Source organism: Callionymus lyra, chromosome 10 (assembly GCF_982586985.1).
Source record: "Callionymus lyra chromosome 10, fCalLyr1.hap1.1, whole genome shotgun sequence".
Taxonomy (NCBI): domain Eukaryota; kingdom Metazoa; phylum Chordata; class Actinopteri; order Syngnathiformes; family Callionymidae; genus Callionymus; species Callionymus lyra.
This window is the reverse complement of record NC_141827.1, coordinates 15,079,471-15,095,697: the sequence shown is the minus strand read 5'-3', so window position 1 is coordinate 15,095,697 and position 16,227 is coordinate 15,079,471. Positions and strand designations below refer to the sequence as shown.

The 16,227-nt window shown below is 39.1% G+C and overlaps 1 protein-coding gene across 4 annotated transcripts in view; it reads right to left on the bottom strand.

Annotated features, from left to right (window-relative positions):
• Nucleotides 1-1,581: 1,581 nt before the first annotated feature.
• The window catches only part of iqsec1b (IQ motif and Sec7 domain ArfGEF 1b), a 139,482-nt gene continuing 124,836 nt past the window's right edge, over nt 1,582-16,227 (bottom strand). The window contains exons 4-16 of one of the 4 annotated variants that reach the window (XM_087801255.1): nt 12,402-13,654; nt 11,575-11,736; nt 10,836-10,958; nt 9,692-9,858; nt 9,470-9,609; nt 9,104-9,133; nt 8,464-8,589; nt 8,288-8,387; nt 7,755-7,916; nt 7,508-7,684; nt 6,571-6,603; nt 5,310-5,359; nt 1,582-4,074 (exon numbers count right to left, since the gene is read on the bottom strand). In XM_087801255.1, the coding sequence (XP_087657381.1) occupies nt 3,526-4,074; nt 5,310-5,359; nt 6,571-6,603; nt 7,508-7,684; nt 7,755-7,916; nt 8,288-8,387; nt 8,464-8,589; nt 9,104-9,133; nt 9,470-9,609; nt 9,692-9,858; nt 10,836-10,958; nt 11,575-11,736; nt 12,402-13,654 (3,072 nt within the window). In that variant the 3' untranslated portion in view covers nt 1,582-3,525. The remainder of the gene's footprint in view (nt 4,075-5,309; nt 5,360-6,570; nt 6,604-7,507; nt 7,685-7,754; nt 7,917-8,287; nt 8,388-8,463; nt 8,590-9,103; nt 9,134-9,469; nt 9,610-9,691; nt 9,859-10,835; nt 10,959-11,574; nt 11,737-12,401; nt 13,655-16,227) is intronic. The other 3 variants (XM_087801256.1, XM_087801257.1, XM_087801258.1) reach the window with 3 other exon arrangements.

Genomic DNA, 16,227 nt, shown 5'->3' with positions numbered 1-16,227 from the left:
TTTGCCTAAATTGATTCATTTATACTTACTTGAAGACGTGAAGATATCGCATTGTACTTTCATAAGGAATACAATATTGTAAAACGCAGATGCTGACTCAAGCGTCTGATTCTTACATTGAAAAAAAAGAAAAGCCTGGTTATGGCCAGCTTTCATGGCTTACTGGTGTTAGCAATTGTAATAGCATAGGAATGAGGATTACTTTACGTTTAGAGTCTACCTGAGTAGAGAGAAGGTCACACAGAGAGAAATGAGAAAGAGAAACTAGAAGAGTGGAAAGTGGACCAGGACTGTTAAGAGTAAACAGGAGATAAGGTGCGACCAGGTATGAACGTGAAGAGGATCAGCAGGTGAATGATAGAGGATGACCAGAGAGTTGTCCAGGAAGTTGAAGAACACCAGGGATAGCCTACTAGCTACCTGTTATAGTTAGTATACTTAAGGTTCTATTCCATGTGTCTTCAGCGGATTACCTGAAGTAACAGAGGAGACTCAATCTTTTAAATTAATTTGAGATTATTTCCTTTAAAGAGGTAGTTGGAAATGCTTGTCTTCTAAATGAATGACATGTGTCATTATATATCCATAAAAAAAAGATAAAATGATCAACATAAATTACAGACGGTTATATTTTCTGTGTTTTACAGCTAAGAAATGTTTAGTGAAACTGGCTCACATTTCATCAGCATATATGGAAGTACGAGGTCATAGTTAAAATGTCGACCATCTCCATTTTAAGGTAACCAATCTGGACTAGATGAACACCAAAAAGGAGACGACAAAAAATACCCACATGTGTTGCAATATATTTCGATGTTGTGCTTTTCACAAATACATTGACCTATTTGTACCATCTGCGATCTCATAAAACCCTTTTATGGCTTCACCTTATTTGAAAGTGGTACCTTGGGAAAACCATTGAATCCTGTGACAACAATAATGATGGAATTGCTAAGATGACAGAAACGAATCACGAAAGTCGAGATAACGACTTCTATCGTTGCACACCATGACTGTTTGTAATCACATTGTACATCCCAGATAACAGAAGACATTATTTAGGCGAGTGGCTCAGATAGAAGAGAGGCAATCCTTCCTTTGACACAGTGATAAGATCATCCGATGTTGTAGATTACGATTCCTAGTGACTACACATGGACCAGACAGGAAACAGATTTGTTTAGTTTTTCTAAGCGACACATAAGTTGACTCCTTTTTAGCTGTAATCTGAGAAATCCAACCTACTCTACCAGTTGACTTTAAACAACTGCAACACTAATATATTTCAGGAATATACAATATTCAGAAAGTACGCTCAAAATACATTGTTACATGCAGTTACTCTGTCTCAGAATATTATGTTGTGTAAAAAGTCCCTCTAAATCCATGTATGCAAAACGGTTAATTTCAGGCCATTACGTTTGTCTTCAGTTAAATTCTTGTGACTGTAAAGAATATTTGACATACAAGTTGGTATAGAAGGAATATAATCTGACTTTAGTAACAGTTATATGAATACATTTCAACCCCCCCCCCCCCCAACCACCCCCCATACAAAAGTGCCCACTCAGAGCCCTGTTGTACATATTTTGTTCTTTCAACATCAAAAGTAATGCCTTGACAATATTAACATCATAGCACTTTGGCTTCTAAGTGAGAAGCAACGTATAGCAGGAAATAATACAACGCTAACTGAGCTAATGGTGAACTAAATCAAATACATATTGCACATAAAGTTAAAAAAAAAAGATCTCATGAGCAAGGAGAGACTACTTACATCCATTGATAAGCAAAAGTGCCATTTTTCTGAATTCTTTCCTTCTCTCTATGGATTGGCTTGGAGGAGTAGGAATCCCATAATATGTATGTATGATTGATATAATTGTGAGTGCCATCGCCATTGTTGATAAATATCGGACGGTCCCTTCTTCAGAAGAAGAACAAAAGATGAGTTGGTCTGGACTCTGGATCTCACTGGTTTTAGCAAGTGGCCTGGATTTAAGTTCAGTGGACAGAAATATCATCTATTTTTTTAATCAGAATGTGAATAATACATCTTTGATAATTTAATACATTGTATGCTTGCGACTGACGGTCTGACTGTCTGAGACAAGGACAGGACTAATGTTGGGCTGTCATTATTAGAAGTTTGCACACGTGAAAATATTCAGCATGGATTATATATACACACCAAATTAATAGATACTTAAGCTGGAGGTTAATTTGTTTTGCCCTCTGAGAGTAAATAGACAAATTACAGGTTAAATAACCAAACAATTAATTACCTCCATGTTTATATTTTGATCATCTTTAAACTTGATTATTTCAATAACCTGTCACTACAACCCTCAAAACAAACATCCAAATTCTGTTTTACATATTAAAATACTGAACCTACATATTGACATAAAGCTTTAGAGATAGACACATTTTTTCTGTCTTAATTCAAAGGAGAATTGTAAGAAAACATCAGTTATGAAGAAAAATGAACTTGAAAAAACAGAAAGAAATGAAACTGGGCAGCCATTATTCACCATTAACAATTTATTTCTAAGAATGTTCTAAGACAAGAAAACGCTATTGTCCTCCGTAAGACTCATACTTTTGGTATAAGTGCTCAGAGTGAAATGATCAGGTAGTTTCTTAACAAAGAATTGTCCACTTGTGGCCACAGAATCCACTTGTTAAAACCAGGGTGAAGTGCAAGTCAGTCTTTTTTCTACCGTCGATAAACCACTGTTTTTCTGTTAGACCTGGGAGAAGTAAAGCAAACATAAACACATCACCGGCAGAAGTAAGAAAAGTTGGAAAAAAAACAATGAAGAGCAAGTCAGTACTGAAGGTTGGACATTCAACGGGTCAGTGTGCACTCCAGCACGACCCCAACAATCTTCCATCTTGAAGGCAACCATGTTATATAGAGTTCCAGCTTAATGAAGTGCCTAAAAGGTATAATCTGCCTTGTACAAGTAACACTGTAGCACAAGTGCAAGTAAAATACTGAGTTTTCCTTTGTATCATTGTATCAGTGAAGTTGATATACTTTTTACAAAATAGTATGCAAACTATACATAAAGGAATTGTCGTGATTTTATTAATAAATGCTTGGATTATTGGCACAATTATGACAACTAACAGAGCTATCACAGTGCACTGTGAACTACCGTTTTAACTAAGAATGTACACAGCTGAAGCTGTACTTTTCTTCCAGATTCTACTTTCATATAAAAAAAAAATCCACGTCTTGTTTGAGGGTAACCATTAGTTTTGATAAACTCTACTCCAGTCTTTGAGAATGGTCCGCAGTAGAACGGTGCATGCTCCTGCTATGGTGTGTTAAGTACTGGTAGTCAAGGAGGAATTAGGAACTAAATCAAAGGAGCAGTTGAATGTAAAAGGAGGCACAGGTTCTCATCTGGCTTTTTTGTTCCAAGTCTACTTTGAGAAGTTGACCAGCGGTACACAGTGCAGCCGGAGTCCCAGGAAGGGACTCAAAGAGTTCTGTCAGATGGGCTTCTGTGCAAACTACACCACGGTACTGATGCCACTGTGCTTGGGCTTCGTACTACTGGGCGCTTGGGTCGGCGCCGGCGTTTGGCCGTGATGGTGGGAGCCGTGAGCAGAGTGTGGCGGGAGCCCCGGGTGGGTGCCGTGGCCTCCGTGGCTGTGCTGGCCGTGAGGCGGGAAGGAGGCCGGTTGGCTGTGGGCAGGGGCCGTTGGGTACTGGTGCAGGGGTTGCTGCAAATGGGCCGGCGGGTGAAAGTGGTGGTGGTGGTGGTACGGTGGGGGGTTCTGAGTCATTTGGCAGAACTGGGCGTGATGCGGGTGTGCGCCGAGAGCGGCATCCGTTTCCGACCGGGCCGTGTGGTGCAGGTTGGCCGGGTGTGGGGTGTGGGAGATAAGAGTGGGGTGCGGGCTCTGAGGAACAGGGCTGGGGGACTTGACTCGCCTGCTGCTGAATAGCGACCCGAGCAGGGAGGAGGAGTTGGGCAGGGACTGGCCACTGTGGCGGGACGGGCAGTCTCGGCTCGATGGGGTTCTGCGTCGGATGTGAGGACTGCTAATGATGGAGCCCTGCAGGAGAGAGAGAGAGCCAGAAAATGGAAAATGAAAAGTCGATCAGCGGAGAGATATTTGATGCATCACACAGATGTTGAGTGACTCCAAATTGAAATGGAGATCAGTGATTATAAACAAAACAAGAGAGCTGGAAACAAAAAGTAATTTTGTTTTGTGCTTGCAAACATATTTTGGTGCACAATAAGTTTGATACTCACAGGAATGCATTAGAAAATGGCTTTTTTTTTAATGGATTCACCTCAAAATAAATGTTTATACTCAAGTTAAGGGACTTTTTTTCTAAACATCAAAAAGCTGTAATATGACTTTGGATTGCTTCTTCTGAAAAAAACATTCACAGCTGACACACAAAAAGGTCACCAAGAACCGTCAAGCATGTCCGGTTTCATCTCATTCCCCCTTTCTTACCACCTTACCTTCCTTGACTTGTACTCATTCCGCTAGAAAACCAAAAGACCGTAACATCCTGGTTATGCTAAAATTCACTTATTTAAAAAAGGAGTTAAATCAGCATGAAGCAAACTATTTTTCTTAGCCATGCAGCAACAACACAAATAAAACATGCCAAAATTGGGTTGAAATTTGTTGTCCATTATATCTCCATACTTTCCAAAAATGTTACTTTGAAAATTAGATTAGAATTATTTCACAACTGGATGATGTTGTTGTTGATTTTTAATCAAATACATTTTGTATTATATTTTATATATTTAATTAAACTATGGCATAAGTTTCTCTATATTTAATGACTAAATATTATATATTCCTGATATTATTCCTGATTTCTAATGTGTAGTTATATCTTATTTTATCCAATTCAATTCAATCAATACAATTAAATAAAGACTTTATCAACAAAGATTTATTTATTTGATCAACTTCAGAAACATTCTTTCTCTGTCAAACACACCAAAATAAGAATTTGATACTTAAAATCAGGAAATGAACTTATAAAATCAGTGTTAACAGATGTGTTTATGATTGTGTGAAAAGCACTTTCTCTTTATAATGTCACAGAGTAGACAGTTTAGGAAGAAGGTCTTTTCTAATGCTGCCACTACTGCAGAAGGCGTATCACAAAAGTCATGCAGTGCGCGTGGATGTGTCGCGTCTTTTTGTACAAGCACAAAACATGCACGCTCTTGAAATAATAGAAGCAATATTAACACGTGAAAATCATGCGGAGCGACTGAAACGCCGAAGCCTGGCGTGAGAATGGTCCTACTTACGTCCATATTGCTGTCTAGTGATCCTGCGCTGCTGCGCCTCCCTCGCTTGCCTGGCCAGAACATGTGACACAACAGATTAGACCTGGTTCACAGGTGAAGGGCACACTAGTGGGTGGCTTAAGGGTCACTAAGTGGACACAGATAGGATGGTGCTAGAGCTAGTAGCAGCATGGCCGCGGGAGGGAAAGACGGACAAAGCTGTCAGATCCTCCTGTCATCCTTTGACAGTGTCTTCACTAAACTACCTACTGGAGACCAGACTTTGCACTTCTTTTCTAAACACTAAATCTAGGGAAGCAGCTTGAAAATATTTTTTTGTCTTATGCTTGTCAGAAGGTCTTCCAACCCAAACAGGAAAAGTCCATTAGCCATATTTCTTAGGAAAACAAACCTGCAAAAAAAAACATTCTGCCTTCTAGTTATAATCATTGTATTTCAATTAAAAAAGTATCAGTAAAGTATTAGTAGTTAAATTAGTAAAGTATTAAATACAATTATAAGATATATTTCATTATATATATGGCATTTTTGTGTTGCAATGAAACCTCAAAACACTAGATGGTAGTATTAAGGTCCTTCGAAGTTAAAGAAAAAGTGAAATGACTGAGGACGGGAGGATACAGATGACTCCAGCAGCTTTTAAAGTTAAGACTTTGTCAAAATCAAGTAGCTACAGTCAAGTACTATAATAATACTACAGTAGCGATATATATTTTATTGTTGCCACTGTATCATGATTCTATCGTTTTGCCACATCTTTGCCAATACACACCGTAGGCAACAGGGGTCGCAAGGCTTTCTTTTCAGGTGTTACTTGTCACTCTATGCCTCGATCTGTTCAAGATCACACCTGAGTGATGATCGTGTTGGTTGGCCAGTTTACAGATTGTTAAGATCAAACTTCATTGTCATCAACACAGCTCTTCAGTTCTTCCAATGTATTTTGGTCAATGTACCCAATATACCCAAAGTCTCAATGCAAGCTTTGTTGCAATTGAGATGAGTAGTAGCTAGCAATAATTTTCAAGTCAGAAAGCTGTAGCAACAAGGGACACTGTGGCAACAAGGGTGGCTATCAGATTGATCTAAAATCAATGATATCGATACCACTTTGATATCAGTATCAGTTCTACACTAACAGTATGGGATCCATACTGAGTCAAGTGCAGGAGCCACTGTTGACTTCTCTATTGCAGGCGTCAGCTGCCAAACCCACTTCTAGCTAGCGATGGAACAAGAGCTGAACATTCCCGATTCTTACCACTTTTCAGCAGCTGAGACGTCGTAATTCTCACTAGAGACGGATGAAGTAACATTGTTTCTCATGGTATCATACAAAGTGGTGTCAAAACCTGCGAGTCAAAACGTGCTCTGATGGGATTCAGGACAATCGGTGTTCACTACCAGCATCAGTCATTGTTGTCTTCAAAATATAAATCCCTCTTTATAATAATAATAACACAGTTGAATTAGTAAAGTCTTTCATAAACCAACAATTATTAGGTGCAAGAAACGATTCAACTTGTTGCTGTAAGACAATGGCTATCATCACAGTTACTACATTTAAAATATTTAGAGGTTTGAGGTTTATTTCATATATCTAGAGAAGGAGGAAGCTGTAAAGCATCTTTTGAGGACTGTAGTCCTGACAGTGCTTATGTTTGCTTAATTTAAAGGCCACTGATAAAGAGCTCTAAATATGAAGTGTCTCTGAAGCAACACAAATTTGATGGACAGTACGTACAATTTTTTCAAACATAAAGTAAATCATTAAACAGTGAGATATGACGCGTATTAAGTGAATAGAGTATTTCCCATCTGTTTGGACAGAATCTCAAATGTCTCAGAGACTCAAACATGTTTCACACTGTGCTAAGCCAGAGAACTGATGATGTATAGGTGTGTCTGTCTTCGCGTTAGACAATTGCATGTTAATTTTTCACTTTCTGATTGATTGCATTGACCTAGAAAGTTTATTTTATTGCTCTGCGGGTGGCACATTTTAAGCTGATGGGCTTCAATAAATCACACTCGGTAAACACACATCAACCCTCTTTACGCACTTGTTGGTGTTATGATTGCATCCCCCCAGAGGGATGATATTTTTGACTTTTATTTAAAATGTAAAAAATGAAAAATAAACCCAACAAACAAATGCTGTTTATTAAGCTCACTAACTTTGGGAAGAACAATGTTACCTGCGTCAGAGAGGTCCCGCAATGAGCTGCTGAGGGCGCTCCTCTTCAAACCTTCACCTATGGCATAGCTGTCGTCCATGCTCACTCGACTCAAGTTGCCGTTGCCTGTGTCTTTCTTCAAACCAGAACCCTGACAGATGCTGGGCCGGACCACACCCTTCTGTTTTTCCAGCTCGGCTGCAAAAAGATTGAATTACACATTTTTTATTTATTGCAATTTCACAATTTGCCTTCGTGTCATGCTCACATTCTATTCGATACTTCTCCATTTCTTGCACTTCAGCAATTGACTCTCGCAGGTCATCGGTGAACTTTTTGCGATCCTGAGGGTTGGGCGCATTGAAGTTGATGAGAACTTTGATGTCAGCGCCAGGGACGGCTGAGGTTAGGCGGACACCATTGGGATAATCTAGACAAAAAATCAGTAAAACAGTTTTTAATCTCCGTAATAAAATATTTAGAATGATATCAACAGCCTTTAGAGAGTGACCCAGGTACTCATTTAAACACATATATTAATTTTATTATTATCATTTCTTTTTAATTATTATTAAATCAATTTTTCCAAAGACTTGAAATAGCATTAGTAGCAATGAGCTGGATTACAGCAGTTTAATTGTTCATTAAATTGAAATTCCCTTGAACTACTGACATACAAACAAAACAGGTCTTCCCTGGACAATGATCTCTTTCGTTAACTTTATTTAGCTCATATATTTCAACATGTTCTTGCTAGTGACTGTGACATACTCTTGTAAAATAATTGTCTTTTGTACTTACACTGATTCTCGAAGAGCAACACTTGCATGCCATACAGGGAGAAAGACTGCCTAAAACTGTAAGTCACCGAGTTCTTCTTTTTCTGAAAGATTTTAGTCACCTAAAAAAAACAGAAACACATTTTGTTAAACTCTTTCGCTGTTATCAGTACCATATTATTTAGAGTCAAACATTACCACTAGCAGGTCATTAAAGAGGAAGATTTCTCGCTGGTGAACGCCCAACTTTTGAGGCTTGTTCGGATCCGGCACCTCAAAGAGTCTGCAATAGCAGACCAGTCTCCTGTGGGGCAGTGAGAGCACCTGCAAGCATCAAACGTCAGTTTTACTTCTTTTATAATCAGACTTGGATTATAAGCAAATGTCTGTTTTTGCAGACATCACATATCCCTTGTGTTACCAACAACAATACATCTGCCTAGTGCGATTGACGTACTTAAAGGGTCAGTTCAATCATTATCTTCAGAGTAATCCATTCCTTTGTAGAGTGGTATGCAAACATGTAAATCCATTTTAATGTAGCTACTGGAGCTCAGTTGTCTTTTTCTTTATCTTGGTTCTGATGGTCTTGTCTAGTGGGCGCAGACTACAAGACTTGTTTTCTGAACAATTTTCTAATGTTGAGGCTTCAATACAAGATGGATGTTATAGACGAGCCATCCTGGAAGTATTTGGATGTTTTTAAGTGTGTTTTTTTGGATAAGGATTAAGACTAAACTCTTCTCCAGTTGGAACAGATTTTTTTCTTAAAACAGAAACAAGTTGTTATAAGAGTGGAAAAAACAGTGCATAGGGAAGACCGAAAAATAATACTTACACAACCCAGTCCATGATGTAAGGAACCAATCTGTTGAGAGGGAAATTTGAAATAAACTAAGTAGACATAGGCAGGGGCATGACATGCTTATATAAAAAATGATGATGAAATGTTTTGGTGGCAGGAGTTGATGTTTTTTTTCCTTGATTTAGTTTTGTTTGGGATTAATGCAAACTGTTCTGGAAAACTGTCTGACAGAGATCAAATATGAAATAATGTTCAAAGATCTGAAAAAACACATGATTTTCTATATTAATATGAGCATTATTACTATAGGCTTATGGGTAAATTATAACAAAACAGTTTGATTCAACAGCAAAAAAAAAAAAACTCGTAGCCATCAACAGCAGAAAAAAGAAAACTTACCGGCTTTTTACCAACAATAAGTTTCTCCACTTTCTGGACTTGGGACACGTGGTCTTCATTAGTCTTAAGCTCCCGCTTTCGGATACGCTCATAAATTCCCACAAGCATCTCTCTGGGGATATCCTCCCCATCATCCACTCCTGTTTGAAGGAATCAGAAACAGTAATGAGAGTTTTGACATACTTCACCGAACTGACATCCTGAAGGGGGGTCGAAAATCACCTCGAAGGTTCTTCACAAAGTCCTCGAGCTTCATCTTTCTTTCTGGCTTCACGTTGGGGCTGTACATGTCTGTGTTGAGAAGAATGATGGCAAAGGCCAGGATGAAGATGGTGTCAGGGTTACGGAACTGCCGCACCACACCCGGGTTGCAGATGCAGTAACGCTGGCTGTGAAGAGGAGAACATGGTTGATGAGTTCACTTTAAAGTTGAGGCTACCCTGTGTAAGAACTTTGATAAAAGCCTCATCTACGAATCATAATTCCTCAACCGGTGCACTTTGAGACTCTTCATAACATCTCTATTCGAGAGCTCTTTGGGAAGTCAAGATGACAGTCATAATAGAATCAAAATGATGTTTGATTCTATTTAAACAAAGGCATTTTAAAGCAAAGTCTGAAGCCACCAGCCAGAAAGTTGAAGGTTAGGCTGAGAAATATTAAGAGAAAAATCTCTTAAGTTAGGAAAATGGTGTCACAACACGATCTGGATGTTGTAACAGTTTATTTTCGTGTCTAAACAAGAAGGAGCTGTCTCGCCTGCAGTTGATACAAAACTCTGCAGCAACAATTCTGACCCGCTCTAGTAGAAGAACTCACATTTCACTGATCCTTAAAACTCTTCACTGGCTGCCAGTTTCTTTCAGGATCAATTTTAAAATTCTGGTTCTTACTTTCAGATGTATTCATGGTCAGACTCCTCCTTAAATCAGTGATCTGATCTAGCCTTACGCCCCAGCTCGGGCTCTTAGGTCTTTGGATCAAAGCTACGGATGGTTCTCTGCATCTGTTGCTCCTAAGCTTTGGAACGATCTTCCTCTCCCTCTGTGTTTGATTGATCTACTGACTCTAAGACATTTTTTTTTGTGCAGGCTTTTTCCTGATTTTCTGGGACTCCTGTGTTTGTTTAATGTGTCTTGATCTTTCAAAGTTTATATTTAAATGTGTATTGTTTTTGATTGTTAAAACTCTTTGTGACCCTGGTCTAGAAAGGCACTTAACAAATAACCTTTACTTTACTTCACTTTTCCAAATGAACAATGGCACAAGGCATACTGCCACTAGTAAAATTGACTTTGACAATGTTTTCTGCATGTACTTTTAATTCAAATTATGATGGATTAGAGTAAAACACAAAATCTCATACCTGTATGCCTCGATCAACCGTTCCACCTTCTGTGCCTCTCCCTGGACTCTGATGTGGGCCTGGAACTTCCTCAGAGCCTCGTCCAGCTCCATCACTGAGAAGTCCATTTCGTCCACGACACAGCTGAAGATGAATATTGACTCATCAGATAGAATTTGAAGAATTATAAAGACATTTTACTTGTATTTCCATCTCATTTCAAAGCCCTAAAAAACATATTATTGTTAATATGAGTATAGATTTTGTCATCTCTGTCTAGCTTCCTAGTCCTCCAATGTTGAGATGTATAGATGTTTTCTCCAGAAGCCTCTAAAGAATGTCTGTCAAGCTGACAGTGAGGAAGTCATCCACTCTTATCCTCTCCTGCATCTCAATACACCGGAGAGCATTCAATTCTTCAATCAGTCTGGTCTGAAGCATACATAATAACGAGTCAAATACTCTGGGAAAATATGAGCTCTTTCAGAACCCTCTCATCTATTTAAAGGACTGAATATATTTGGAGTCCCTCTGTTTATCACACCATTAACTCAATTTCCCGAGTAGATTTCTATTTTGGTTCATTTCCTGGATGAAACTTGGGTCATTATGCAGCACTAACCGACTGCAATGAATGTTTGAATGAGTACAAAGTGAAATTGGCAGTTATGGGCGATTAAATGACTTCATGTTACTCACAAGCAGATAAATTGGGATGCAAGACGGGGAATTCAAAAGGCTTTTTCAATCTCAGACTTACTCGAGGACATCTCGGTTAAACTGTTTCTGTCTGTTTCCCAGAAACTCGCCTATCATCTGTCGACTGAGGCCCTTTCTCTGCAGCAGGAAGTGGGCCACTCCCACCGGAGTATCTGGGACAAAGTTTCGCTCTATCAGATACTGGACTCCTTTTTCTGGTTTCCTGAGGACACAGAAATGAAGATGTTCATAGAAATAGGACGTTCTGCAAATACACAATTATCTTACTGCACTTCTGATCCTCATGTTAATGTATAATGTTTTACAGGTTACCAACATTCCAGGACGCAATATTGTAAAGTGCAGGAGCAAGACAGAAAGTTGGCAGAGATAGTGCACAAGAGGAGACAGTAGTTTCAGGAAGCACCAGAAGCTGGATGTCAACCTCCACAATTAAACCGCAGTTAAAGCTAAAAGTGATCAATCTGTCTGTTGACGACGGAAATAGAGATGCTGCACGTAAACTTGGCATCAATGAATGGATGGTCAACTGTTGGCAACCAGCAGTGTATAGATGTGAATCAATAGAAAAGGGACCATAAAAGATTTCAGAAGTAATAAGAATCAGTTGCACCGAAACCTATCTAGATTTTATATTTATTAGGCTGGTGGTTCTCCGGGCCACCAGCCGCTCCGTGTTACAGACACTGCTAAGAAAAATAAGTTTGGAAACCTGCTGCTTATGCACATGTTCAGCCTATTTATATATATATATAATGCTTTTTAAAAAATGTGATATCTTTTGTAATTGGAGACAATAATGCAGTTGAGAAAACGGCCAGCGTTTCAGAAATAAAGTTTCAGATTTTAAGGTTCCACTGTACTCACTTGTTAAAGAGATTCAGACCAATGCGGTAGTGCCTCTTGCGAATGATGTCATTGCTGAAGGCAGGTGAGTCCCAACTGTTGCGAGTCTCCTTGTGGTACGTCTGCTTGCTGAGCGTCTGCTCCCTCAGGCTGTCACGGGACGACGACTCGGAGCTGCAGTTGATGGTGTCGTTGGAGTTGGATGTGCTGTTGATGCTGTCGTTATCTCCATCCGAGAAGTCGGACTCTGACTTGCTCTGACGGTTCGCCGTGCCGTTGATAGCCAAATTGGCTTCCAGCTGTCGAGGTCGATGCCGGTTGCCGTCATCTTCTCTCGGGGAGCCACGTGTGTGCAGGCCGTGGCTGATGTTTTTGGGACTCGCTTGCTGGTTGCGCTCATAGGCATTTTGCCTCTTATGGGAGCTCCGGTCGGAGCGGTCGCTCAGCTCCACCGAGCTGTCACTCGGAGGCTCGATGGTCAATAAAGGGAGATGGTCCACGCGCAATCGCTGCTCCTGGCACTCTAAGGACGGCGTACTGCGGCAGCTTGTGTCCGTATCTCCTTTCTCGTCCTTGTGAGCCAGAGACCAGTAGTCTTGGGACAGATTAAGAGGCCGCTGTCGCCGGTCAGACTCTGTGCTTGAAGGTCGGTCTATAGACTGAGAGAGAGGCAGGGGCGGCGTCAACTCTTCTTCGTCGATGTAAAGGGTCACGTCGCTGTATGACGCGGTCATTTCATCCACTTTTCTGTGTTCAGAGGCACTGTGGGACCCTTTCACCTGGCAGCTGGCCTGTCTGTCTTTCTCCTGGTGACCTCTACCGGACTCAGACTGCCCTTCATCGCCATGGAGGCTCCGGCAGTTTAGAGCATCGTCTATGGACTCTGCCAGTGATTTCACCTGCCTGGAAAAGGCATCTTCTAGTTCAGTTATAGCATCGGTAAAATCACTCTGTGCCGCCTGGGTCTGTGCTGGTAAGACCATCTCGCCTCCGTGTTCTGACTGCACGAGTGTGCCGATTTTGTTGCCATCATCCGTCAGTGAGAGCTGCTTGCCCTCAAAGTAGGAACTGTGGACTTTTTCTGGTCCTTCAAAGGAAAACTGCATTCTCATATTGGAAAGGACGATGCGTCTGGACATGCGGTTCTCAGACATAGAGCTCCTGAGCCTTTCAAAGTTCTTGTTCATCTGGTACTGCCGAAAGGCCGTTTGGATGGTGCGAGCTGCATGACGGGTTATGAAACGCCCCCCATATTTGCGCTCTAGCATCTCAACCTGTACAAAAAGAGGGACAAATAAGTAGTAGTAGTTGGCAGAAACCACATTTTTTCTTAAACATTCAGACATTTTTCCTTTATCGGACATAGTTTACCCAAGGGTTAGTTTTCCCAAAATTTAAACTTCACTCATTATCCACTGTCTACACTACTGTCTACTGAAAGGGCTTGCAATAATTACAAAAGTACTTCCTGTCTGTGTCATAGTTTAAACTTCTGCTATAAACCATCTTTAAAAAAAGACTTGTTTTAGTTTTTCCGGAACAATTACTCTTGTTAAGGCTTCAATACAAGATAGATGTTACAGACGATCAGTATGGAGGCATATGGAATTTTTTCAAGTGTCTTTTTCAAGATGAGCACGACTCGCCTACGTTAAAAGGAAAATACAATTTTTCTCTATAACTCTAAAAATAACATATTCATCTGAAAATACTCCGAACCCTTTGTTGGCATGAAGGTGAATAGAAAATGAGTGAATTTTGAATTTTAGGTGAACTATAACAATAAACAATCGGGCATAGTACAACCAGACAAGCCAAATTTTTTATTCTTTTTTTTAAAAGCTCAAATATACAGTATAACCTTTATGTATCTTCTTCATATCTGCCTGGGTTGTAGTCCGAAGAACTACATTTATCCATTGACTTTTAAACAACATGGAAAATAGCAAGGTTCGTCGAGCACACTGTAAGGAATACAATCTGGATATATATTCATCTGATCCGTTGATCATACTTCAACTTTGTGAAAAATGTTAAAAATGCCCAAATTTACAGCTCCAAAGCACAAAGTGGACATTAGAATTGTGATTAGAATCAGTCTTGCCCTCCGTCAATGCTCGAACGGAAGAGGTAATGTGGGAGGCAGCCAAGCAGCATAACATTAGTGGAGCACAAGACCTTTTTTTTTAGCTGTTTTAAAGTGTTCTTATGTAAGTGAATACTATAATTAGCAGCACATTCGTAAAATAAAAGGGATTTTGAAGTTTTACCATATCACCCAAAACTACAACAATTTCGAGTTAGCAGCACATAATTAGAAGCACATTCGTAAAATAAAAGGGATTTTGAAGTTTTACCATATCACCCAAAACTACAACAATTTCGAGTCTCATGGCTTTTATCATTGCAACAGTTTTCAAGAAGTCCTGTTGTCAGTTGTATTTCCCTGAATAAACATCAATCGTTACAATATAAAAAACACCTGACATGTCTAAGGAGAAAACAACCTTAACTTCTCTTATGTGAAGAAGTTCATGCTTTAGTCTAATTAAGAGGTTTAACCTACATCTTTTGACCTAGTTAGACAGAATCAAATGTCCACTGATTGATCAGGTTGATCTCTGCTCTTACTTTGGTAAGGACTTTAAAGCTGTAACAACATTGAAGTTGAGTTAGTTGAATAATTTGTCTGCCGCTGGAAGATAATGGCTTCTCTTGGATAATCAGATAGACTGATAAAATGCCAGACTGTACAATTCATCATGATGACCCAGACTCCAAACTAACAGTCAGACAAGAGATTTAACCGATAAGCAAATTACATCATAGAGTGCTGTACTTAAAGACAAAATTGTGAAGAAATGCACATTGCCAACTTTATAAAACTGAATTAAAACTACTAAAAGTGTTACTTTCTGAGCTCATGTGAAACAATAAAGTATTTTGTGTGATATGTGGAACATAAAATCATAATGAACTCATGGTTTTAAAATATATTACATATATAAAGTATAATATTTGTATTTTGCCAACAACTATGAGTGGAGATCCTTAGTCATTAAATTCTTTAACAATGTTTTAAGTCCCATCTTATGCAAAACCGTTGCAAACTCATGTATTCTACTATTGTGGTCTAAGAATGGATGCGTATTTTTAGCAGGCAGCCCATTTATTTTGGTATGATACTTCCTGTTTTTCAATTATTTTCCTGTAGATTCTGGCTGAGCAGCCAGTTCCATCAATGTAAGTGCAGATAAATATAGTAGCTGCACATCCTCTATCTATAATTTGTACTAGGCTGGTGAGTGCCCTCATTATCTTCCTGACTCTTGTGTTTCTTTATTATGTTTGTGTTATTTGTATTCCTGGGAACATTGAACATGGATTTATTTTTGGAAGATTACTTAAGTAAAGTCATTTAAAAGAAATTCTTTAAACAATTTTGACCCTTTGTGCTGTAATGTGAAGTGTTTGTGGTGCTATATTACCTTCTTCTTAAATGACCTTTTGACAATCTGATGAGTTTATTTGATTTTTCAAAACATTCTATTTAAATGTATTTAAGTTTTTAATGTATTTAACTAGAGTGATGGTCAAGTGATTTATGTATCCCGGATTGGAGCAAAAGTAATTGCATATTAATAATTATGTGACCATTGACAGAATGGTCACATAATTATTAATATTTTTATTTCTTTAATGGATTTAAATAGTTAAATATTACAACATTACCATATTATTATTTTTGTATTATTTGCATTCTCAACACCCCTTTTCACTTTAGCATTTTATTAAAATGAAGTAAATTTAGTGCTGCACTGGGACATAATATTGTGTTAACCCTTTT